The sequence below is a fragment of the Opisthorchis viverrini genome, assembly GCF_000715545.1.
Source record: "Opisthorchis viverrini unplaced genomic scaffold opera_v5_268, whole genome shotgun sequence".
In the NCBI taxonomy this organism is placed as follows: domain Eukaryota; kingdom Metazoa; phylum Platyhelminthes; class Trematoda; order Opisthorchiida; family Opisthorchiidae; genus Opisthorchis; species Opisthorchis viverrini.
This window is the reverse complement of record NW_008751926.1, coordinates 390,528-418,298: the sequence shown is the minus strand read 5'-3', so window position 1 is coordinate 418,298 and position 27,771 is coordinate 390,528. Positions and strand designations below refer to the sequence as shown.

Sequence of the window (27,771 nt, the reverse complement as noted above, 5' to 3'; positions counted from 1 at the left end):
AAGTCGGGGTACCTCATCCAAGCCCCGTTCCTCGGCCTGGCTAACCTGGAAGTATCATTTGTCCGCACAGTTCGGTGTCCACCAATGTCCCTCCCCAACGCCTTCCCACCAAAGGCAGACGTCCCTGGGCTTTTGACTGTCAGTTATCTGATCGAGAGGCCTTATGCTCCTTATTGCCCATTAACAAGAAACAAAACACCGTTCTAAACCCACGAAATCTTTTCCATATAGGAGCTTTTAATGTCCGTGTTCAGTGTGGAAATTGGCAAACAGGCTTGCCGAAACCTTATACTCCCTTAAAATTGACGTATTCTGTGTCTCCGAAGCACACATACAATACCCAAGCGTGATTATGCATCTCAGAACGCCAAGGATGAACTCAGTTCCTTCAAATTTCTCCCTTCGTGTATCCAGTGACCCAGAAGCGATGATTCGTGGAATGTATGGCGTGATAGTTGTACTCAGCCCCAGAGCGCTGGATTGGATCCCAGTGAACAGTCGCCTTTGCGGCATCTCTTTATCAAGTTCAATTAAGCTCAGTGCCTCGGCATAAAAAGTTGTGCCAGTCTGTAGAGTCAGCTTATGCCCCAACGGGCTGCAGCTCTGATGCTGAGAAGGGTACTTTCTATCGAGAGCTATCCGGGCTCATTCGTCAAGCATAAAGCACTGACATGATCCTTGTAGGCGATTTGAATGCTCAAGTAGGTCGTCTGAGTTCCTTGGAATCATATTTGGGCGGTTGTTTCGGAGTCGATGTCCGTCGCACAGACATCGAAGATCCCTTAGTAGTGTACGGATCATGAACTGTTTCTGGCAAGTACGAACTTCCAACGTAAGCGTTCGCATCGCGTAACTTGGAGGCTACCAACCGCAAATCAACCGTGAACCCAGTTGGACCACGTGTCCATCAGCCACAGGTATAGAGCCATACTTTAAGACTCCAGTTCCTTCTGGAGCACACCACTTGATTCCGATGACGCCATGGTTCGTGCACGCCTGACAGTTCATTTCCCTTCAGACCCTCGCAAGCCAGTGAGAAGCATGCCAATCCACTGTCTTCGAAGAACTACTTTAGTTCAACAGTATAGATCTGAGTTAGCCCAACAACTCTCCACAGTAAGTCGATACTGTGGTGGCAGTGAGCATGCGGATGAACCTTGGCAAGACGTGAGACGAGATATATTGGCGGAGTTCAGTGCTGTCTGTCTGACTTCTCCGATTCAAACACAAGACCGCCGGATGTCGTCAGGATCGCTATCCATTATTGATGCCAAGAAAACTATACGAGCAAGCAACGAGTACGACGGCGCACACAGATCCCTCAAACGCCAAATATTGAAGAGTCTAAGGAAAGACCGAGAGCTCTGGTGGACGTCGAATGCTCGGGAGGTGGACAGGGCTTTTGCTACCGGAAATACGATTTACTGGCCCTAGAAGAGCACGGTCAGCGAAAGGATAAGTGAAAAACATGGCTCATTAATTCGCTCGCAAGAGCGCCGACTGGAACGATGGGTCGAATACTTTGGAGAGCAGTTCAGCTGTCCCCTTGCAACACAGCCTGCGGAGGTAATGCATAAGGGCGAATGGAATGTAAACACTAATCGCTCTTCGGAAGAAGAAATAAAGTACGAAATATCCGTCCTGAAACGCGCGCACCAGGGTTCGGAAGAAGAAATAAAGTACGAAATATCCGTCCTGAAACGCGAAAACGCACCAGGGTCGGACGGTCTTCAAAAAACACAGAATCCATCTGACAAAGCCTACTGGTGTCATATGGAACGAAGAGTAGGTGCCCGCGGAATGGGGTACGTCGACAGTTACTTCTATCTCCGAAAAGGGTTCACGGACACTGTGTGCAAACCACCGCGGCATCAGCCCGGTAGCTGCGGCATCAAAAGTACTCCGTTTGAAGGTTGACTGAACACAGGGAGAGAGAGATCCGTGAAAACCAAGCTGGGTTCCGTCCTGCAAGAGGTTGCATCGACCATACCTTCACCCCCCGACAGATTCTGGAGCAGCGACACTGCTTCCAGCCACCAACAATTGTTGTGTTTCTTGATCTGAAAGCCGTCTTTGACTCTGTGGACCGTCAGGTACTATAGCGGTATCTATGGAGCAAAGGCGTCCCCCATAAATTCTTGACGGGGCGAGATGGTCCAAGTGGTTGGAGGGCGAATTTACTGACTGGAAGGTCTGTGGTTCGAACCCGATCTCTGCCTTACGACTTCCCCCGTCTAGGCCTGGGCAACCTGGCAGTATCCAAGCCATCGTGCAACCTTCGGGTGGCATGGCAGTTAAGCACCGAAAGGGCGCTACAGCCGAACGATTTTTTAAGCTCTTGACCCTCCTTAAGGCGCTGTACGCCAACTCCCGCGGTCGTGCGAAGGTCTACGGGAAGCTCTGTTCTGAGTTCGCCACATCAGATGGTGTCAGACAGGGCTATCCTCCTTCACATTTCCTCTTCAACTTCATCACCGATACGATCATGGAAGACTCATTATCAGCCTGTAATGCCTGTGGGGTCGAAGTGCTCCCGGGGCGTCCGCTTTCGGGCATCAAGTGGGCAGACAACATAGCTGTTCTTGGATCTGACCCCATGGCAATGCAAACAATAGTAAATAAGCTGAATAATTCCGCCTCACGGTTTGGCATGCACTTCACACTTCCAAAGTGTAAAGGGCTATTGCAAGACTGAGTGAGCTCGAACCCTAGCCTCGCTTGCGAATTAACCGATTGAGGTAGTAGGCAAATTTGTTTACCTGGGCACGGGAGCAGTTTGACCCCACAGGGTCGAAGTGCTCAACAGTGAAAAGAAGGGAGAAAGAGTGGGTGGAGGAGGGGACTTAGTGCTGGCCTGTGTCAGGCATTCCGAGGTGCCTGCACCTCCAATCGCTCAATCAGACAATCTGGAAAGAAACTGACAGCACGAACGCCACTGACATCGATTAGTCGCCATTTGCAAAGTTTCCAGCCAAGCACAGACGGGGTCACAGGGGTCTCATCCTAGAAGGCGTACTACACCAACAACACCCAAACTCTTCGTGATCTTTTTCACGCCTTTCTGCCAAGTCATGCGCTGTCCACCTCGCGGTTTGCGTTATCCTAAAGGAGGCGACGGTAGTTTTTCTTGATCTCAAATCTACTTTTCATCTCAGTCATTGTCAGAATCTGTGGAACTCTCTGACTGCCCCTTTGAATTCGTATTAGATATTCTGCTTGAATCCTCTTAATCTGCCTCTAGCAGCTCAGGGATCGAAGTACACCCTGGATATTTGCTCGTGGACATTAAGTAAGCCGGATTTTTTTTATTTTTCTAGCGTGAAGCTCTTTAGAAATGCAAGCTATTTTAACTTGAATAATTCTGCTGCACGGTCCGGTATGCACTTCGCTTCTGTAAAGCGTGACTTATTACTTGTCGTTTGTGTGAGACCAAAACTAAACCTCAACTTGGATCTGAACCGATGGATGTGGTAGACAAGTTCGTCTACCTCGACAGCTAAATAAGTTCAGCGGACTGGCGAGAGGCGAAATCACTTCCTGAGTTAGGTAGATAAGGAGAGCACTTGCCAACACTGACATCAGCTCGACTGTTAATTGTAATGTGTACAGTGCGGCGCTCCGAGTTGCCCTAATTTGTGGATCAGAGACGTAGCTGCTGTATGTGTTTTTAGTGATGGCTGTCTTCGAAGCGTTGAGTTGGTCTGGTGGGAACACTACACCAGTAGCGCGGAGTTGCGCTAGGTTGTCCTCGAGGGAGCTTACTCGACATCGATAGGCCAGCTGGTCACACTCGACAGATTACGCCGGTCAGACCATCTTTTTGCTATGCCAGAGGACCATTTATGTCGTAGAGTTTTCTTAGTCCAGCTTGGTGTCGAATGGAGACGTCTTAGAGCAGTCCATGGCTTGACAACTAAGCACGGAATCCCTTACTAGTCAACTCTGTCGCGTCGGTAACTACTGTCTCTCCATTTGGAGATTCCGGGACGAGCAAACCATTGGTGAGTGATCTGGGCAGATATGGCTGCGGCGATATTGCATCAAACGTATCGCCTTTACTACGTTGCTCGTACTTGCTGCCATACTGGACAAAAAGATCCATTTGTCGTCGGTACACAGATTAGGCCATCATATTCAATGCACGGCTCTTATTCTCTTCCTCACCCCTCGGTGAACGAAGTCGTAGCAGCTGGAACCATTGCACTTGGGTGCACCGTTCGTGCGTTGAAAAAAAACTAAACTGATACCCGGTATTTCTCACGACTGCTGTGTACGTTGCCCCACGAAATCACTGCATTCCGGTTCCTTGCGAAGACCTTTCTAAGGTGTCCGAGGTAGCTGTATAGATGTGGCAAGAGGCTGTATGATGTCAATTAATGCATATTTTCACGTTAACGATAATACAAAGGGGATCATCGAAGGAATTGAGTGATTGACTTCCGTGCAACTCTTAGTGTCCCCCAACTCCACTGTGAACGTCACTGGGTATTATTCAGCCTGAAAGAATCCGCACATTGGTAGCTACGTCTTTTTTTTAGGTAACGTCATGTCAAAAATCCTGGGCGCCTTGACAGCCAGTGGCCCCTTGCTATTTCGTCAGTTGTTTGAGAGTGTGTCTTCGACATACACGTACTTACTAGCGGACCGTGTTTCCGGCATCGCTACGATCATTGACCCAGTCCTAGAAATGGTCGATCGGGACTCAAAGCTGGTAAGTATAGTTGTTGTTTGGCTTACTTGAGCATTTCTGGTCTATGGAAACACGGTCTGTGGGTCATGTTAATATTCCGTAGAAATACAGTGACTAGAAACAACAGTTTACACAGTGAAAACTCACCGCCAAGAAGGGACGTCCACGGGTGACACAGTGTCTTAAAGTATAAGAGGTCCCTTTCATAAAGAACTCGATCTTGGGTGATAAGCATCAAAAGTTTGATAAAATGTTTATTGAGTTCTGAAGCTAGGAGACCTGCTTATTGCACAGCATGGATATGTTCCCGTCAGACTTAGTTGGAGAATGGGGTTTCAGCATTAGCACCGGTAGGTAGTTCAACAAGTTTCGATGTGTTTACGTCTGATTAACGGTCACCATCTCCTGTGATACTTGCTAGCAGGGATAAATGTCGCTCCAACCGCTTTCTCGAAGCCCTAAAATCGTCTAGATGTAGCACCCTTTCAGTGCCTAGCTGCCATGCAATACGAAGCAAGCACGAGGGTTGGGATACTGCCAGTTTGCCCAAGCCTAAACAGGGGAACTCGAGAGGTAGAGGTCGGATTCGAACCACGGACTTTTCCATCAGTGAATTCACGCTCTAGACACAGCCATCTCGCCTTTCGAGGGCTTTTTGAGGCCCTTATGAATGTGTGCAAGTTTTTTATGTGACATTTGTTAATCTTTCTTTCGAGGAACGGGCAAAAGGCAACATCAGTCATCTCCAATTAGCCAACACTTGATGATGCCCGCAGTCAGTGCACACCGAGTGTTTTATGGTCAAAAACGTGAACGTCGCCGGTAGCAAAGAACGACTTTTAGCGACAGTCAATCGATATAGTGTAGAGGATCACTTAGCTAGCTCAACCTTCCCCTCCCCCTCTCTCTCTTGATAAAAATCTCTCGTATGGCAGCAAAATATGAGTTTTCATGTTTATTGAAGCAAATTATGCGATTGTACTAATAGGACTAACTTTTTCACACACATTGACCACTGTTTCATCTTATTTTGTAGCTTTCGGCTTAGGACAGTATGTATAGGCATAGATGTCAATATATTTGAATTTTTTACCTTTGTCTCATTGCGTGAACTCGAGCCTCACCAATGGCAAATTTGATCATGGAACTATGGGACAAAGAGGTACCGATAGAAGCTTTTCAGTTTCTGAACTTCCTAAGCAGATGGGAATCCAAACAATGCGTAGGAAAAATAAAAGACATGAGAGAGAAATTTCTGCCAGACCAAACTTCATACTTTGATGACACTGACTGCAAGCGACAACACACATCGGCCAGATCATCATTCGCATGCTTGAATTCTGTCAGATAGTCGATGGTAGCGGACAGTAACGATACGATGTGACAATACTGACGTTACCCCAACCTTCTCGTTGCCGTGTGTGTATAGCTGTGAAAATGATGAGAAAGGCTTCAGTCACTAGTTGAGAATCAAGAATTTAATGTTGTGCATTATCTCCAACCAGGTAGTTCTTGCTCGTCAACGTAGAATTGATAGACTCATGAAGTTACACTCAAGTGCAAAGTACATTATCATAATCATCATTGACCGCGACAAACCAGTAGCAAATACTGACAGCTAACCATCACGAACTTGGGGAAAGAATCCCTTAGTAAGAGCCACGAATAAAGAGGACTTAGTTAAAAAAAACCCATGTCCATGGGGAAAACACGCAACGGCAAAGTGCCTACATCTTCCATCAAACGTGAAAAACGTTTCCGAGCGTAATGTCGTAGGAAGTCGCCATCGGATGACCCGATCAAGCATTTATTTGTGGCGCTTACCCAAGCTCAGCGCACAACGAGGCTACTCCCGTCGTATGCTTCAATCGATCGTTCCAGCCAATGTTACGACTCGATTCATCTTCAAGCTGCATAATCACACTTCACTACTCTGAGTCATATCACTGCCAAGTACCAAGCCATTATAGGAGCAAAGTACAGTCTTACGAAGCACAAAATCCTTTCGAAGTGGTCCTGATGAAGGTTGAGGATATTGATCACATCTGCCATAATCAACAGATCAATGACTGTGCATGTTTCAGAGGGTGGGCCCCCACGAAAAACCACACGGCAACACAGGACTTTCGAAAGACAACGGATGTTTGACTGAGGTAGTCGGGCTCGATCGGCGGAGTTTAACGTGGCAAGCTAGCCCTGGCATTTAGATATCCGAACTCAGCTTGCACCAGTGCTCAACCGACCCATGAATATGGTTTTCGCCATCGGCAGTGCGATGTTCTACACTTCGAGCCGCACAATTTGAAACTGTGGGTTTTCGGCTTGACAGGTAAACGCAGTTCACCAAGATAGCAACTCAAATCAAGCGATGAGATATATGTTGGCATCTTCGTGGAGGTGTGTAACCTTCCAACATGTACACAACGGTGGGTGACAAGTGCATATTTGACTCACAATGTATTTCCGACTTTGTGTCCTTTTCTGTTTCACGATGACTGGGCACCGAAAACAGGTGGTTGTCAATTTTTTTTAAAGTTTAGGTCGAAAGAGATCAGGTACTGAAGACCACAAAATCCCACAGTGACCTTTGAACTCCTCTAGCAAAGAGAGAACATTTTGTTGTGTAACTTGTACTGCTGCCGCGCAACAATATGAAGTCTACCTCACTCATATCCCACAGTTCCTGGAGCGTCATTTTCCTGGGGACTAGGTATTTGCAGCAAAACTTCGGCTTATTTTCTTTTCCTCCCTTTGTTCAGATTAATGAGCTAAACCTCAAACTAGGACCCATTATTAACACTCACGTACACGCGGACCATGTGACAGGCAGTGGTCTACTCAAACAACGATTTCCTGGGAGTTTCAGTGTTCTCGGACACTACGATAATGTTCTGGCGGATCGCAAGGTACGGCACAGAGATTTCATTGAGTTTGGTCAATTCAAACTGGAATGCCGAGATACCCCAGGTGTGTTTTAGTGCAAACGCTCAGCCTTTTCGCGCTAGCCGCTGTATACTAGTTGAGTTGTTCTAGGCTTGGTCCTCGAAATTCTCCGTTGTCTATTCAGCCGTTTTTGTGTGAGTAGCTTACCTTTCAAAGAAGACTGCGTTCAAATAGCCGAGTGAGGTGTACTTTACTTGTTATGCCCTCCTCAGGACAGGCAGCTTCGTAGATCACGACGCTTGTGCTTTGTCCTTTGACTTAGTCCCTCTGAAGCGGGACAGCTGTATCGAGGTTCTCATATTATTTTCAATAGTAAAAGCTCTGAAATACAGGACTAGCTGCTTTGGGCGTGTTTTATCTTCGAATGCTTGCTATCCTCAAGATAGCTCAGTGGTTAAGACACCAGCTTATGACTAGAAGGTGGACTAGCTGCTTTGGGCGTGTTTTATCTTCGAATGCTTGCTATCCTCAAGATAGCTCAGTGGTTAAGACACCAGCTTATGGACTAGAAGGTCGATGGTTCGGACCTAACCTCAGCATCTAGGCTGTTCCTGTTTAGTCTTGGCCAACCTGGCAGTGTCCCAGTCCTCCTGCCTCCTTCCGTTGTCACCGAAAGGTGCCACAGCTGACTGGTCGCCTCTTATCCCTAGAACAGCCGTTATTTGAGTGGTTTCTTGAGCTGCACTGCTGTTGTGCTGCATCGTCTTGAACCAAGCTGAATGTTCGGATCAGCCGTTTATCGTATTTACGGAAAACTGGCATTTGTCAAACATGCAACGCTTCTCGGTTCTTATCCCACTATATACAGCTATTCAATAGTCATAATTTTGTTGATATCTCTACCTGCTGGTTTTTTTTGGGAAAGGCTTGGATATAAAGTCCGTCATTGTCAATCCCTAGAACCCCGCAGCTAACCCTACTCGTTTCCGATCAGGGCACACCAATGGTTGCATGACCCTAGTATTGCATGCAGCTGAGATGGCTTTCACCGGCGATGCCCTACTCATTCGTGGCTGTGGCCGTACCGATTTTCAATCCGGCTGTTCTGCCACTCTGTACGATTCGGTGCACTCGCAGATCCTCAGTTTGCCCGAACACTTTCTCCTCTTTCCTGCACATAATTATTCCGGACAGATGGTCACGACAGTCGGTGAGGAGAAAAAGTACAATCCTCGGTAAGTTGCTTGTCATTCGCTATCAACCTTCCGGGCTTTTGAGAGGTTCATATACCTGAAATTATCAACTGTGACCCTCATTCGGTTGTTACGCACGTAACCTTCCGATTCTCCGGCTTCTTTTAATGGAGGGCTTTGTAGTTTGCAAATGTAGTCTTCAAGGTGTGGTCAGGAATGTTCAGGGACGCTGTTGATTCCGCCATATCCCTTATGACGCCACACAGCCTTCTCCAAATCCACGGTACCTCCTTCAGCTGTAGTATGGTTTAGGTACCTAGCTGCCATGCCACCCGAAGGTAGCACGAGGGCTTGGGTACTGCCAGGTTGCCCAAGCCTAGACAGGGGAAGTCGAGAGGCAGGAGTCGGGTTCGAACCACAGACCTTCCGGTCAGTAAATTCTCGCTCTAACCACTTGGTCCATCTCGCCCCTCCACGGTACCTAACACAGTGCGTATGCAGGTGCCAACTTTTTTATTTCTGAAGTACTATAATCCTGGCGGATATTAGCAAGTGGAATGAGGTTTCACTTTCAATACCGCCTTGATACTCACTATCTGGACTCAACTTGTGATCAGTGGGGCTCACTGGCTTGACACTGTGACCATCATCATCATCATCGACAGCGTGACATCAGTGTTCAACACCGATGCTTCACTGCCGTACAACCATGATTTATTTGAAAGCCTTATTGTAAAGAGAAGAGTAAAGGTGGAAGGGGAAGGGATTTAGTGCCAGCTTAACACAATCATTCCGAGATGCCTACACCTCCAGACATTCACTCAGGCTATCTGGATAGAAACTGACATCGGTTGGCAACCATATCCTGTAGTGTCTCCAACCAGGCACAGTGAGGATCACGCGGTCTCCATCCTGGAAGGCGAGTAGCACCGACAGCATCCAAGCGTTTCGTGATCTCTTTCATACTCTTCTGCCAAGTCAGGGGTTGGCCACCCCTCTGTTTACGCTACTCTGAGTTGGGCATGGAAAACAGCACTCTTTTCGGCAAACGATTGTTCGTCATACGTAACACATATCCCAACCAACGCAGTTTCTGGTGCTGGACACATTCTTCAATGGAAGTACCCGTTACACAACCTAAAACACGCCTTCTAACTGCCTCGTTACGGATTCGCTGACACCAACCCACACGAGCTATGGTCCTGAGACAACGCTTGTCGAACAACTGATGACGTCTCAGTTCCGCTGCTCAAATAGGCCAAGTCTCAGCCATACAACAAGACAGCCCGTACTGTAGCTTGATACACACGTCCCTTCAAATTCAGGGATAAACCATTCTGATGCCATAGGTGTCTCAAATTAGCAAACGCGACCCGAGCCTTGCAGATTCGTGCATTCACCTCATCTGTCACACTACAGTCAGAACTAATACAACTACCAAGATACGTAAAACGCTCCACAACTTCCAGTATCTCTCCCTGGATTGTGAGTGGCGTGTTCAGTGACTGCACGTCCACGTGACCACGTCCACTGTGGCCTTGCAAACGAACTTACTCTACTCGAAGCCTTCGAGCTCTGATCCTGTTCTGATTGTGACTGGTCTGAACGCGCGGAGCGTCGAAATTTCCGCAAAGAACATCTCCATAGAAATCCAACGCACCTCTGTATTCCGCCTTGAAAACCTTGATCCAAATAATTTGAATACACCCGAGTTGTCAGCAAACGCGGGTAAGTTTTTACCCTCTTCTAAGTGAAAAGCAGTCAGACTCGAAATTTTGCTACATTTCAGAAAATGGGCTTGCACTTGCTGGAGGTAAATGTACAGTAACCGAGAAATTGAATTAATTACTTTTTGAGAAATATCGTCTTCAAAACCGCTGTTTTTTATGAGATCAAAATGAGTGGCGATTTGCACCCCATTATCAGTGATAGGCTCGTGTTCAGTCACATGTGAGCCATTACATGAGACTGAAGCTACTAATCATAAGTCACGTAACTAGTCCCCCTATACTCACATATCCACATAGTTTAGTGCTTTACCCCGATCGTCGCAAACAAGTACATAGAACCACATCACAAGGAGGTTCATGAGAGATTGGAGGGAGAAAACGATAAACCGAGGTTTGTCGTTTTCACCATTGACTACAATGTACTGCATACTAGGCACTACTGCAATATTACACCACATGATTCATTCGGTCCTCGCTTACTACTTTCAGTCTGTGTATCACAATTCGTGAGCGGGTAAACAAACTTAAGCTTTCTCATGCCATTCGTTGTTAGCCGAATTGTGCCGTTTCAGACGATTGATGCTGAGAGTTTTAAACAACGCACGTTCGACCAGTGTTGATTTTTCGAGTGAACCTGATTTCAAATCATGATCCTCGTGATTGCACAATTTTATTCAGATACCAACTAGCTAACAACACTCGACCAGATTTGCCGTACACTAAGAACATACTATGTGTTCTGTCTGGTCATGAACATCATTCACATATTTAGTGCATGATTTATTAGCTTTTTTTCATTTCGTCTGTTGACCAGTTATCAGATCATCACATAGCAGACTACCGTTTTGACGATTAGACTGTTGTCAACCACCTTTCTAACCCACCCTCGTTCCAGTCAGTGTAGCGAGTATCGTGTAACTTCCATACGGTAGTTAGCGAATATACACTCATTTGCAAACTAATTTGGTTTTATCGAGAGACTCATCTGGAACCCAGCTGAATCTCTCGTTTATGATGTTCTCAGAATAAATTTTCAGCAACCTTATGAGTAGTACATTACAAAGATTCCATATGGTAGCCTTATGGTTAGAAATCCAAAAGGATGACATCACAGTCAATGAAAAGTGTCAGCATAACCAGAGTAAAAAAACAATAAAATGTGTTTGACTTTAGTTTTCCAAATAACTAATGCCTTTCAATTAGAGTTCCGTACTGGATGCTAAAGTGACGAAAGTCCGAGAGGATGGTCTCCCTGTGGAAGAATCACATGAAGAACACTGTTGTATACTCTCCAGGAATTGACCTCTTTTCGGAAGTGGTTGAGAGATGTATACTCAGGTGCTCGGGATGGTATTTCCTAGAGGTTCCTCGCTTGCTAACACTTATTGGGCCATAACACATACTATTTTTTCTGTATGTTCTGAGTTAACCACTCATGTACCCATGAAATTGGGCAGGAGGGAGCTCTGGGGATGACGAGTTTGAAAAGGTTGAAAAGACTGTCCGGACAAAGTGGAGCATGCTACTGTTTTGAATAACGACGATGTAATTGATAAATGCGTTTTCTAGAATGCAAACTCACATAAATCCCGTTCGAACAATCGTCCTGCCCTGGCACAATCATTCCGGTGAGTCCACGCCAAATGGGGGAGCACTGGACTCGAGGTTCGCCCTTATTAGAGTTGATCAACAGTGCATTTCCTTGACAGTGACGGGGTTTGAACTCCACACATGAGACATGTGAGGCGAGCATGTTACCAGAGCACGCTGGAATCATATGGATTTTCTCATCTCAACAGATGGACATGTTCGTGCGTGACTGATCTGAGCGGAAGGCCCGATGCCTCGAACGACGACCCAGTAACATACCTTGGTTGTGTCGACCGCCATTCAGGACTTCCCAATCAGGTAGTGACTCAGATGTGCGATGCTCCAAACCCGACAGAGCCAAAGATATGCACTGCTGATGAACTCTAATAAGAGCGAAGCTCGAGTTCTCTGCTCCCACTTTTTAGTGTTGGCACACCAGACTGATTGCGCCAGGACAGAAGAACGATTATTCAAACGGGAGTCATGTGGGTGAGTATTCTACAAAATTCCGCAACCACCAATACCTGAAATACGTTTTTATCTGCGATATGTGGTCCCTGTTCTCCTGTCATAGTGGGATTTGAGTTTGGACCTTGCGACAAACGTCGATACTCGTATGTACGCATTTCTTATGACTCTCTAGTCCATTGTTCTCCAAACACGTTCCTATCAGAGTCGGACGTGCTAAGCGTGATCCATCGTTATGTACGATGGAATAAAAAATCCCAATGTCGATTAATCATTCCGAATCCTGGTGCCATTATGGTGACATTCCCCAACCAGGCTAGTCAGACGCAGGGGATAATATCCTGGCCCTCCGGGTTGAAGGCTATAACATATATGGTAATTTGTTCCTCAACAGTTTATTTGCTGTGTGGCAGTCTCAGTCCAACCACCGCTAGTTCGCGAATGAACTCTCCAGCCAAAGACGTTGGCTGGGTGCCATATCGGCATCTCAGCCCACAGACGACCGCGAAACGTGCATTTCCTCCATGTCTGTCGTCGCATTGGGCGAGACGGACCAAGTGGTTAGAGCGCAAATTTACTGAAAGGAAGGTCCGTGGTTCGAACCCGATCTCTGCCTCTCAACTCCCCCTGTCTACGCTTGGGTAACCTGGCAGTATTCCAGCCCTCGGCAACCTTCGGGGTGGCATGGCAGTTAGGCACCAAAAGGGTGCTACAGCTGAACGATTTCTTTCTGTCGTCGCGTGTGCGATCGGCCGGATAAGCCCTACTTCCTGCACACAATGAGACATTTTGGGGGAACAGGTTAATGCCGACACCCGGTTTTATTTAGGCTTAGCTTTTATCTCCTGCCTATCCCACTGAGGCGACCGACAGCATGCCCATCATCATGTCTACCGTTTCACGTCCACTTCTGAGGCTGCATTTTGCTAGCCGTAACCCATAATGTGTCTAGCAAGCTGCTCTAGTACACACTAGGGGCGCTTTGGCGATAGACGTTTACTGCGTCCCCGAAGCTCCTCGTCTGCCTGCTCAAGCTCTTAAGTTTATCAGAACAGCTTGTACGAAGCCTTAGAAAATGAGTTCTGGAGACGCATCAGTCGTAACTGGGACAGGACAAGCAGCGTCGGGTATAGGATAAGAAACTTGGAATGTCCATCGAATATGCAGTCGATTCAGTAACACTGTGACGGCTAACCTCGCCACGCGATACGGCAGTCCTAGATTTCCAGTCAGGATTTCGGCCATTTGGAGATGCATTTTCACACACCCCTGCTACATAGGTCCAATCTTTGGCCGCGGGTTTAAAACTGAGTTTGGTGAGATGCGCACTGCTGATGATTCCTAACAAGGATGAAACAGCCGTAGAATGGTTCTCGGCTTTTCAGCATAGGTTGGCTTCACTAGCAGGACGAAAGCCCCATTGACAATTTTCGTTAAGTGTAGATGGTTGTTGGCTTGTTCGCTGAGCCGGGCAATTTGGTTGCAAACGTTTCATCACCAATCGAGATGACATCATCAGTGCGTAGTTGTGCGTAGCGCTGGGTTAGTGGTTGTTAAGTGTATCGGTTACCTAATGGGGATAACGCACCTCAACATTTTGCTCTGTTGAATGCTAACTGCAACCTCTTTCTACAATCACGCCCCTGAGTTGTGCATTGTCAACGACTTCAGCGATCATACTTCGCTTGCTCGGCGCATACCGATACGACCGTTCATAATTCCGCTTTTCGACAATTATTAGCTTCCCCCGACCACGAATTCATCCTTTCTCTGCAACCAACTCAGAGGGTAATAAAAATTGTTTGATGAACATAGGCTAGCTAGTAATAGCCGGGATTGGCATACTGTCCAGCATCAGTTCCTGGATCATTTGGAGGCTGTCTTAGATCCTGTCACTTCAGAGGAACAAACGCTGTGTAAAACGTTTGGTCTGTTATTTAATTCTTCTCACCTATTTGGGACATCCCGTAGTTCTTCATCCAGTTTGAGGGTCTGTGTTGTGCGGGAGATTACTGTTGTCGACAGATATGACAAATTTCTGCAAATAGCTTGAGTTCACTCCCAGGAGTTTATCCTCGTTCACGCTACGTGTGTAACGGTGGCTACTACTGATGGGACATGCGAGTAGTATGTTTTCCCGTAAATCCGCTTCGCGTCTCTTGAAAAGTGAGATCTGTTACGGAATTTTCGGAGTTGTTTTGTAGCATTTGCTTGCATTTAAGTAGCAGTCAATGAACATCCAGGAAAGTTCAGGAAGACGCGTTCAAGGAGAAGATGGATGTTCATTTTCGTAAACAAGATGCATATGAGAATTCTGCTCTCCTGTCCAATAGTCTGTAACTTTTCAGTTGGTGTTTCTCTAATGAACAACTCCGCAGCGAAGGCCTTCTTCCTTTCACGTGTATTTAGACCGCTCATTTCAAATTCAACAAAGTCGCTTGAGATAATGGTAGCTTTTGGGTCGATAGGTGTGCACACTTCCCACGAAGGTCAGAAACGCACCAGACACCTCCAGTGATGCTCAAGCTGACAACCTTACTGAATTTCTTCGTTCTGCACCGCAAAGTATGGGATTGAGCCTCGGTTTGTTAGTGTCACCTAAATTCGCACTATTCCATCCAGTAAACGATGACAAACGCCCTTTTGACGAGATATCGTGAAAAGTGGCGGATAACATATTGCTTCTTGTACACCTGGATGCCTTCTATGAAATAGTTTTCATATCAGCATTGCCAGTGGATTCGATACGACACCTTGTTGGTGACTGATCTCGTCATAACTCTACCCTCGTTTATCGTCTCTTTGAAGATTGGAATGCAGCAGCATAACGAGACTGATCTAACTTGTTCTTAGGTCTTTCCTCTGATGTGTCAGATAACCACGTTCGAAGGTTACCTGTCCTGTGTGCCACCGGCGTGTACTCTTAAAAATGGTTTGGCTACGTGTTCCGATAGGCACGGAGAAAACGAGCGGTTCTGAGTCAGCCGGACAGTGGCTTGGCGGTTTCTCTTTTACTGAATGAAACCACAGGCACCTGTGCTATGAGCAGCCAATAAGTGTCGTTTTAGTTGCTTGATAGCGAGTTGATAACGGTTCTATGTAACTTTCGATAGAATTTTTAGGAGCAACCCACAGGTGCTGGACGGCGAAGATGGCTCTATGACGGTAGTGAACTATGCAAGCCTGACTTAGCCAACTTCGTAACGCTATCCAGCATTGGCTCACCGGTAATCGTTTGCACCCTTGCCAAGAATCAGTTTAGTCACCCTATTGGAAATGTATGCTGAATCATGGTGGTGCCCCTCAATACAATTTTAATCTGTGTTGCTGTGTGATGCCTTCAGTGCCATCATCTGCGGCAGCGAAGCATCAGCGTTGAACACTGATGTCGCGCTGTCGTTGATGCTGATGATATTGACATTACCATCACTAAGCTAGAGTTGGGTTGTTAGACTGACATTCTTCACGGATAGCATTCGTTTTTCATTTGTCACTTATTCCCTGAGTCCTCGTCTCTTAACTCCCCACCACCGTATGCAGGTGATTCCTCATTTTACGTGTTCTCTACTCATGTTCAGCTTCACTCGTTCAAAAGAAGAATTCATCCAACTCATGGATAACTTAAAATTGGATCTGCCAAAACAGTTTGACCGGGCAATGCGATTAAATGTGGTCTGCGGTATCGAACCCAAATGAACGATCATTCTTTTCCAAGCATTACTCTGTATGCGCCCTGTTTGATACAACTCTTCCACCTATCTAGAAGCACATTAGTTTATGCGCTGTGATTGTTTTTTAAACCTTTTTCTAGCTCTCACTTGAAAATGAGTCATCTTTACTTTCCACCATCTGAATCCGTTGCTTGCCAGATCATAACTTCAGTTGTCGTAGATTACAAATGGCTGTTCTATTTTTCTATAAGAAAAATCTTTCGAATTTTTCTAACAAGTGTCCTTGGTTTTCTTGTATTTGTCATCCTATGAAGTCATATAATTGTATTTGGTAAGTGCGTGTTTCACACCGATTGGCTGCTAATTTTTGAGGGTACAATCTATTCGCTGGCTGTCATCGGACATTAGGTTTGTTCTTTGACTGACTCTAGAATCGGGATTACGAAAAAAATCTATCGAGGTGAGATTCAACCGAAATATTCTGAAAGCAGACACAACTGCGAATCGATACATTTACTGCTTAATGTGCAGTATGGGAGGTACTTCAATCACAGAATGTGGTCGCTCGGTCACGTGCCACGCATGCTGAGTGGAGTGTTATTCTCCTCGCCTCCTTGAGAATGACGCAAATTGAGAAGTGGAAAGTATGTGATTTTACAGAAGGGATTACGCAGAGTTTAGGTATTATGGTCAGCCTTCCAGGATAGATCCTCTGTTTTTTGGCTTTAGTTCATAGTCGTAAAATGTGCTGACTGACGGGACGTTTTTAAGGTTTTCAAATCGGGTTTTCAGATTTCCTGTTTCGAACGACCAGTTACACCACCGACTATTAACCTCAGGTGAGTCGATGGCACAGTACGCCATAGTTGTCACGGTACTGTTTTCTTTGGAAAAAAGAGCTAGTGATCGAGGGTGCCTACATAATAAATTCGATTCGGTAGTAGAGCTTTCTCCGTACATGTTATTAAATTTTAAACAATGGGAACGAAACATACATATCTGATTGAATAACTAGCTCATCTGTGATATTTGGATAGTCCAGCGACTTTCGATTACGTGGCCAAACCGAACGAGTTAACATATTTCCACCCCAGAAAGACAGGCCCACAGTACTCAGAGACACGGGATTGAATGACCACGTCAACTCTGAGTAATTGATTGTGTTTTACACAACTCTACTTCAAACGTCCCAAAAAAAACAGATCATCATGGTTGTTGGACCCTAAAGTAAAACTGATGGCAATAATCCCGTGATCAAGAGTATCAAATGTTCTCCTTCATGATTTCACATATCACGGTCGTTCGTGATCAAACACCTGATTTCCCGATGATATACTACAGAATATACAACATGCATTCGGTAAAGTTGACGGTTATCACTGTGAAGTCGGTCCTTAACTTCTACTCAGAAATAAGGTAGAAACCAAAACCGAATCACCTGAGACTTGTGAGAGATTGGATTCTCCGAATACATATCTCTTGCAAATCTTGGACAACGCCATGTGCAGAAAATTCAATTACTGAAGTGCGTGGTAAGATTGTTCTCTTCGCATGATATATACTGCGAGTGAGTTGATATTCTTCCACAATATCTCACAATGAGCTCATTGCACCTGATTGGTTTGTTTTTAAAATCCGTTTGAAATATCCCCACGTTTCTATACACTCAATGGAAGCAATTTGTTGAAATATTGGTAGCTCGGTTTATTTGTGTAATGGAAGCAATTTGTTGAAATATTGGTAGCTCGGTTGAGTTTATTGGTTGTTGATCAAGTGGCTGTTGAGTTGAGTGCGCACTGATGATGTCTCCTCGTATGGTGACGAAACGTTTGCAAGCCAATTGCCAAGCTCGGCGAACAGATCAACAGCCACCTGATCAACAACCACTCAATGGAGGTATTTTCCACAGAGCTTCGCTACTATTTCTACCAATTTCTGCGGGTCTAATAAGGTCCGGGTTCTTTAGGAGTGAAAACCATGCGCTATTTGGTATGCGAGCAACCGTGCTCTTTAACCAGATAGACGTTGAATTTCGGACTGAACGTGTAGTCCGGCTCAGTGGCCCGTCGACGGATAATGAGACTGATGCTGAAAACTGGACATCGGTTTAGCTACTAGTAAGTAGTATGCATTAAATTCAGCAGATATTTCACAGTGGCAACCGTCAACATCGGCAGCCGATTCGTCCCAGCCCTTGGCAGATGTGCGACAACTGTTCCGATGCTACTCAATCTAGTAACACAGTCAATTCGGAAATGGAGATCGGGCATGCTGTGTTACATTGTGTTTGTATGCTCCCATATCACTAATGCCATGACGGTGCTCGAGAAATAAGAATACCAAGACGAGGTCTCCAGCTATACTGAGATTTCTTCCGCCAGCATAATCCAAGATGCAGGTCTCAGGTACGTGAATCCTGGCTGTGCCAAACGACCTGAAGTATGTCAAAGGCATGAAAATTTTTATTGCTACATTCTACTGAAGTGAACGCACCAGTAAATAGTTTGCCAGAGTCAAAAAATAGTATACACAATTACATGCGTTTCCCGATGGAGATCTTCTTGAAGGGTTGCTTGCTTCGCTCTCATTGGGTTTCATCAATAAGAGCTAGTCCTCGAGATTTCATCATCAAATCTTGCGTAGATGGTGCATTAATTCAATTTGGAATTTCAGGTGTTAACAGAGGACTCCAATAAATACCAGGTTTAGATCTTTTTCTGATTGTTCTTTAAGCAGGTTTGCTGGGCAGACTGTCTCATACCTAAGTTGGCGTAATATTCAGGAATATAATCAGCCGGACAATATGACGGACGAGACATTTCATTTGAGTCCTCTATCACCATCAAGTTGAATCACAATTCAATGTGTTTTGCCACCTGCATGCAATTTTAACCTTGAGTTAGATGAAAAACTGGGGGCTGAATCTACTGGATGAGACTAGTGCTGGGCGACTGATTGCTTTCCAGCAGCCGTATAAACACTGTAGTGTGATGTCAGGAATATATACTTCTGTATCACGGGAACCGTACCAAGTGATATATTGGGGGCCCTTGTGTGGCAGTCTCATTCAAAGAATACTATGAAGAAGAGGTATTCAGTTGGGTCTCGACCTACACTGAATCTATTTGTGAGTAACTCAGACGGGGAATAATTTCACAAGCTTATTGAAAGTTTCATCATCATCGAAGAGTCCGTGAAAATCTAATCAGGTTGTGTGGTCTCTGTGGCTGGAGGATGAGCGGCGCCACATCCTATCTAAGTTAAATCTAACCACAGTGATTTTTAGCTGTTCAAGGCCAAACGGTCAAATGTCGAACCACTGGCCGGACTGCTGCGGTTTCGAAAGTCTGAGTTTCGTGAGATGCGCACTGCTGACGATTCCCAACAAGAATGAAGCAGCTGTACAGCGGTTCTAGGTTTTGGAGTAAAGATTGACCTCACTGATAGGACGAGAGCTCAGCTGAATGTACCTCATCACTTGATAAAAATGCCAAAACGAAGACCAGAAATTTGGGACACGTATTGATGTGAGCTGAGTGTCATTCACCTGGGGCCACAGCGTTTGTTCCGCCTTGGAATAATTAACCTGAGGTTCCAAGTTTCATAATGATATTAGCCAGCAAAACCGCTGAAGACGCTGGGTCGAGTATCCGGATTGGACTCACACATTCCATGTTGCCCTTCTGGTATCTCTTATGAACAAAGGCTTCTGAAATCGTCTTGTCAGACGTGAGCAAGCGAATTTCCTTAAGGTTGTTGTACTGAGGATTTTCCACCCTCGAACATTAACTGTTCCTCTTAGGCGCATTGTGCCGAAGCCTAGCAGAAACTCGAGTGAGTATGACTGCTTTGAATTCACCATCGTGATTCATGCTAAAAGATAATAATAATTGTTCAGCTGTAACACCCTGTGGATGCCTAGCTCCACGCCCCCCCAAGGAAGCACTGAGATAGCGCCACTTCGCCCAAGCTTTGACAGGGAAGTCGAGACGCAGAGGTCGGATTCGAACCAGAGACCTTCCTGCTTCATTCTGCTATAGTATGGATGTGACATTCACGTTCATAGCCTGTACGCTGCACCTGGTTATTCCTAAGCTAGCAGCCGTTACTGGTAACAAGAAGACCGTATCCAATCACTGACGCTGTCATTAAGCTTCTTCAGCTCAAGCCGTCGGCGTATTGTTGGTCACGTCATTTTTGGAGCACAAATGTGGATGAAATTTTGGTGCATTCATCGTGCAATCTTTCTAGAGAGGGCTTGTGATTTCATCGTACCCAATGATGACTGAGGTAGGTATGACGGTGACCCTAAGGCTACTGGTCGTCGCCTTCTACTAATTGCACTACGCCAAGCACTTACGGAAAACGAAGGATGATTTACGTCTAATAACACATCCTCAGAGGCATTGCTTATTACGGCTGCACCGGCAGAAATGGTCCTATGATCCACAAAACGTTCTAATGTCACAGTAAGCCTCGCTCACGGTTACGGTGCACCGTATGCCTCCGCAGCCTTGTTCTTAGGGTGAAATTCAACTGGACAACTCGTATGAGCGAAGTCTCGCTCCGTTTGCTTCCTGATGTATGCTGTCGAAAACGGCCTCGTTCACTTTGGTGACGACCCAAGACATTCTCCTGTGAGCCTCGTGTTGGAAACACCGTAAAGCATTCCACTAATTTGGTTATCACTATTGTTAGTAACCTGTCAGTTCAAGAATAAAAGTTAATGAAAATGGACCTTTTGTTTTAGTTATCTAAATTCGCTAAGTAGTCGAGAGCGAAATAAGCGAGACCACAGGCTTGGAAACGTGCACCGACAGATGCCTACATAGAAAAGGTCGGCCATCCATCTGCGTTTTCTTGTTGATGATTAGTTTTGCACGCAGTTCAAATAGCCGAAGTTCGGCTGGTATATGTGGGCTGGAAATGAGCTGCTACGATTTGTGTGCGGCGGCGTTCTGCACACGGATAGGCTTTTGAAGAATACTTTGGTCAGATCAAACGGCATCATGTAGTTTCCATAAGGTAGACATGCAAGTTTTTGAGTCAGCTTATAATTATTGGAACTAAGGGCCTACCTTATGCCACGAATGGTTAATACATGCAGAGATGCCTGCTAGTTTCACCGCCTTCGCGTTCCTTGTAGCAAATTTCACTGATCTATCTCGCAAAAGTCTAGAGCTGATTGAGATGTCAGTTTTAGTGAATTTTGGGGGTGGGGTTTCACACGTAAATCAAAAAGTGTTTAATCTAATGACACAATCTACTGATGCGTTCAGTAGCCTCCAGATCGAACGTGAACGATACGACATTGCACTGTTTTTTAAGGGTAGATGGTAGTTCGAATTCACGAAGCCCTTGTTACATAAACAGGAATGTTCGTCATCTATACAAGATACCTGGTCTTGGTAATTTTTAATTTGACCATAGTGAAGATCGTCCGAGATGAACGAAACCTTGCGTTTCTTCCCAATAATTCGGGAGATTTCTCGGGCCGTAGCGGCAATTTCCTCGCTTGACATTACTCCTAAATTCCTTTAATGAATTTCGGAATCGTTTACTGGCCATTTTCTTTGTTTTCATCCGTCTGTCTTGGTACGAGTTAAATATCAAAAAACATCATCGAATTTTGTTTCTCATAACTTGAGTAGTTATAATTTTTTAGACGAGTGCATATTCCCCCAAAAAAGTGCATCTCCGCCATCAGGTTTTCAGTTCCATCGAGGTGGTCATTTGGAAATTTCCGTTTGAATCGTAACCTAAGCCCTGTTTGCCTCCGTCCGTCTCCGTGTGCCTTGAAATCTGGCCAATTTGGTGACCTGCTCACATAGCCTGATGAAGCCTTTGTGTCAAAAGCGAAACGTTGCCCAGTTAAACACTACCGATTGTTTACCAAGCCCTCCTGAAACGATTCCTATATCCCCTTCGATTAGGAAACGCTTGTACGTTCCACAAAGCTCGACGTCACACTGGACGAAGTACTTGTGAATACTATCGACATATCCGCTATAGATGTGGATATTCCACATCGCTGTTCACAGAACCTTATTACACTCCTTTCTTTAAAATCTGACCGAATTCGAACCACCGTAACACCATTTCGAGTTCTGCAAATCCTATACAATCGATGACATCAGCTAAGGGCAACGCTTTTTTCCACTTCTTTCTTGATTTTCATCAATTCTAGTCCTTTGATACATTTTGAGCAGCTTACCAGCAAATTCCACGCCTATTTCGAACCGTATGGCTTCTATGAGTCAGCTTAAATCCCGTGACTGATTTCCATTGCGCTTATGGAAGCAGCTCCCTTTGATACATTTTGAGCAGCTTACCAGCAAATTCCACGCCTATTTCGAACCGTATGGCTTCTATGAGTCAGCTTAAATCCCGTGACTGATTTCCATTGCGCTTATGGAAGCAGCTCCTGTAGGCTAAAGAGACGGATTTCGAGATGGGGGGGGGGGGCTCTAACTGTTTAAAGACCGGTAAGCTCAACCGGTTCCTATATAGTGAATAATTTCCTACTTCTCTGTTCCCAATAAAAAGCGCTTCTGATGTTAGGATTATTTGTCGCATTCTTTAAATTACCGCAACACGGAGCATCCATGCCGGCCAGTTTATCACTGATTTCTTTTTATTTGACCTACATCCTGCCTTGATCCACAGACCCATCGTAGATTGTTGGTAGTGTGAAGCGATTTGAGAACTAACGTTGGAGATTTCGTTCTGTAGGTGAAGTCTTTCATGTCAAAAAGCTGAATAACATTGTACAGCTGCTCAAACTGCTTATCGGATGGTGGCGTGAATGGGGCTCCCTACAGGAGTCTCGTGAGATGAGCACTGCTGACTAATTTTAATAAGGATGACATTGAATTACAATGCTTCTCCCCCTTAGAGAATGATCTAGCTCCATTTACGGGAAGGAATATCTAATAAAATGTCCCCTCATAATCCTCACGATGCGACAAGCCATAAACCTTCGGTGGTATTGATGTTGATATTCTGACCACGATTGTCCACAATTTCCCCATGTATTTTACGTTCCACATTCATGTTACATTTTTGTGTACTAGCTGCCTGTTTGTCTTCTAGCGACTAGGGAGAGTAGAGTTAATTGTAATAGCCCGCAACATCTCTTCTATCTGCGCTAATGATCTGGATAAACGAGACCGAATGCCTGTCGCAAGACAAGTGTTCCCATTTGATGGGGAACACTTGTACTCAGGAATATGATAGCAACTGTCCCAGTTAAATTACTTACTCATTCTTTATGATCAAAGCTGGTTGCGTCACTAAAGCAGTGGAGGTCATTCTATCGAGATAATCACGAGACACCATCCCTTGTTCGGCACACGTGAGATGATTTCTTTTATACACAAGTTTAGAACAAAAGACTATCAGAGGTTTCTTGTGTGCATCGAAGTAAATGTTACGAACGGTAAAATGTGAACGGTTTAACCTTCAGATGTCTGAGAATACTCAGAATCACAGTGCGACTTAATACTAAGCAGTTGGTGGGAAAGTTGAAAAAAAATTTAAAAAATCATTTAGCTCTAGAACCCTTTAGGTACCTAACTACTATGCCACCCGAAGGAAGGATGAGGGATGGGATGTTGCCAAGTTTCCCAAGCCTAGACAGGGGAATTCGAGATGCGCAGGTCGGGTTCCAACCACGGACCTTCCAGTCAGTAAATTCGAGCTCTAACCACTGGGCCATCTCTCTCGAAATAAATACATTTGAGCTTATGTGAGCCAGATTTTTCTCCTCGGCCTGGGTTTGTCACAGATAGAATGCCTGTACTATGATGTAAGCAAGTGTTTTAACATAAGGGGATGTTAGACCCATTTGTGTACAATTGCTCCTTCAACGCAATGAACTTGTGCGATGGAACGTCCGAGCTTGTATCATTGTATCCTCTGGTTCATGGGTATTCAGCTGGAATTAGTTTCCCTGTTAAAAAAAGGAGTTGGTGTATGCTACTGGTAGAGTTTGAGTCTCGACACATCGGGAACTCGCAGTCAAACAAAACAACAATGGTTTGAGTGAGATGGTATTACCAAGTGGCAGCAAATGTTGGAAAACTCTAACAAAGAACCCAATTGAACCGGGAGTCGTAAGCTCCCTGGACGGAACTGAAGACAGTTAAATGCTGCTTGGCTGGATATCCAAGTGTGCTCGTGTGACTAAACTGTTGAATTCTGTCTGAAAACGTAGGGAGGAATGCAGAAACTCTGTGTGTGGCAACACCTGATAAGATTAAGCACCTTCCTTACGCACGGCGCTCCCTTGAGACCTGTTCCCTATATTCCAGTAAGACTGCAGGATGGAAATAGTATATTGCTTCTACAAGGTTTACAGCTGATAAGCCGCGCAAAAGTTTTTCATTTTAGCATATAAACAAATCAATATAGAAATCACTCATGCTAATCTCCGTGATCACGTACAACAACTCCTCATTACTGCGACGAAGAAAACCCAAATCTGATCATCTTGGAGAGGCATGGAGTGAGCATCGCTTTAAAAATGCGACAACCGTGTACAGTTTCTCGCCAAACAACCTCGGACACAAAATGACTACAGTGGAGTCACGATTGCAGTGCATATGCGACAGTGCGATGTCCCTTAAAAATTCAAACCGAGTAGTTACAGTCTTTTGTGGATAATAGCTTTGTGCAAATCTGCTGCGATGTGCTTCGGACGAAACAAGTCATTTAGGTAGCCAGACGTTCCCAGAAAGGAAAGTATCTGTGGATTGGAAATTCACTTTCACTCGTTTTGTGAGTTCAGGTATGGCTTCAGGTCTGTGTGTGCTGGATAAAGGCCTCCAACGTGATACTTTAGGCCCAAATGCATAGTTATGAAGATATTCAATCGTCTAGCATCGCGACATACCGATTCCGGAGTAACTGCTTTTTTATGAACATGTCGACTTGCGGACCACTGAATTCTTGGACTATGCATCAATCCGAGGGCATTGGTGCGCGCCACCGATTGTGGTCGTCCTTCACGACCAAATTCTCCTGGAAGAATGACGCAATCTATCCTATGGTTGTAAACCCCAACACAACCAGATGTACGGCTGTCAAGTGCGCAAAGAATACTCTCAAGCACAAGGCGATTTCATGCAGGCCTCACCGCATTTCACTCATCGTTCGTCGAGTATCATGTTGTATTTTCTTGGTCTGTTTTGGTATCTGTAATTATCAGCGTAGTCATCCGCTTGCATGCTTCAGGATGGTTCAGCGGTTGGCAGGCAACATGGTGATTCGTTTTGTCGCAAATTTCTGCGGAGGAAGGAAATTCGCAGTCGAGTGGAAGCCAGATGGTATTCGAAAGCCTCGTACCAGCGGGTTATTTCGAGCCTAGAACTTTCGAAGCCATTGGTGACGTTGCGGAATATGGATAGTCCGCGTGCACTGCCTGTTTGCTGGTCAGACGAATTCGGCTAGACTGGAAGAAAACTTGCCCCCAGAGTGCATGAACATTAGCTTAAAAGGAAGAAGACATGATCCAATTTCACTCGTTTCAATTCATGAAGACAGAGAATGACGTCAGTATAGCTGGGGTTACTTGCAAATACTCGCTCTTGTAAGGACAAGATGGGGACGGAATTTTTCCAACGCGCGGGAATCCACATGGAAATCGATCAATAACATGACTATATCCAATATAACATTCTCCAAAAACAGATAATTACACCACTGCAGTACTTTGAACCACTTGGGAAATCAAACGACCTGAAACCAGTCAACGGACGGATCGGGTCAACGAAAGAAAACTACAAGAAATAGAGGGCGCCCGAATCAACCAATCAAGCGGAAGAAAACTAGGCCACAAAGTAGGAAGGAAACGGTCCAGCAACAACGAAGGAAATAAGCTAGCGAACTGAAGAAATCCAACGAACCAGCTAGGTACAGAGAGACAGAAACCCCAATGAAGCTCAGATTCCCAACTGAGCAAACAAATTTTGTACAATCATTCTCGAGAACATCAGATCACCTTAGAGGCATTAAATAAAGTTTAGAAGCTATATAAGCACTTCTAGAAGAGGAAGAATTTACCCACTCAGCTCCGAAGTTATCTCGATTGGTGATGAAACATTTGCAGCCCAAATGCCAAGCTTGGCGAGTAGACTTTTCGATAGAGAAAAATACTCACATGGTTGATGGAAGCAATTCGACTGCCTAGGACCGTTCTTGCCCTTCTAGGGGCTTATCAGGTAGGCAGATCTTGCCTCCAGGATAGCTGTTAAGCTCATGCATCAGTTAGTTTCTGCGAGGGTGCCAGTCATCTCCTCCGGATTGCAAAGCACAGCCGTTGGTTTCACTTCTAGGGGCTTATCAGGTAGGCAGATCTTGCCTCCAGGATAGCTGTTAAGCTCATGCATCAGTTAGTTTCTGCGAGGGTGCCAGTCATCTCCTCCGGATTGCAAAGCACAGCCGGTTGGTTTCAAAAAAACATTCTGGCAACTTTCAGCTTCTATTCTACGACATTGCGCCAACATAGTTCGTCCGTCTTACTATTATTTATGGGGAAATTCATTCGCTTACTGATTGTTACATCGTTCCGCTGTTCTGGTATGCCGCTGACCGTGTTGCAGTTATCACGGCCAACTGCATTATCTTATATTTACATATATATATATGCCAGAAAAACCATTATTTTTATTCACAACATGGTCATACGGTGTTATTACTGTTCCCTTCGGCCTCAGGGGACCGATGGAGACGATGACGTACACTCGGGTACCTTATACGTCGCACCTTCGGAATTCAGAGTTCTTTATACGTAATCAAATAGTGCTTGACCAACCGAGTGAATATTTGCAGAAATATAACCCCAACTGTTACGGTGTACATATATCGCCATTCCCTACATACACCCAGTAAGTTGCGAAACCATTTCTTCCGATTACTCTCGGGACTGGACTCCGTTTTGTCTTACGCGTAGACGTTGCGTAGTTGACCACCAAATTTATGCCTTTTTGGCCCTCAAAAATTTTGCAATGTTTTCAGAGCCGTGTAGACTTTTTGAATGGGTTGGTCTATCAGAAGCTGCCTCCAGCAGTGCTGTCTCCCTTTAAGGGGACAAAACAAGGCCAGGCTTATATAGACTCAAGTGATTAGTAGAAATCTAAACGCAGGACACCCCCGAAATTAAAGTGTACAGATCACTGCTCTGCATCTGCCTGACAGCGATGGGGCTGTATGGATATTCTGCATTGTCATGATTCGTGCAAGGGGTTTCATCCCGACGCACTACATATGTCTGTTCTTGGTGAGGCTCGCGAGTTTCTTGGACCAGCAGTTCATCCGACGTACACACTACGCGCTCATGGCTTTAGTTCCCCATATCCTGATTGACAACTATCATGCATTGGTACTGGTTGTCGGTCGCTTTAGAACTTCTGTCTCACTGTGTTTTGTCCCCGGTCTTATTTCCTTCTGTTGTATATATATATACATATATATCGGTTGAAGTATCCTTTCATAACGACCTCTAACTAAATGTGCCTCTCAGGCAGCATCTCCTGTCTCACTAGGAG

General features: G+C 45.3%; 1 protein-coding gene across 1 annotated transcript; it reads left to right on the top strand.

Annotated features, from left to right (window-relative positions):
• Nucleotides 1-671: 671 nt before the first annotated feature.
• On the top strand, nucleotides 672-16,612 carry T265_14810 (hypothetical protein; the record flags this gene model as incomplete). Its single annotated transcript, XM_009175374.1, is given in 10 exon segments — nucleotides 672-790; nucleotides 945-1,389; nucleotides 1,435-1,904; nucleotides 1,913-2,093; nucleotides 2,103-2,191; nucleotides 2,239-2,672; nucleotides 4,539-4,711; nucleotides 7,450-7,657; nucleotides 8,568-8,808; nucleotides 16,133-16,612. Coding segments are annotated over 10 exon segments (2,478 nt in total).
• Nucleotides 16,613-27,771: the final 11,159 nt, after the last annotated feature.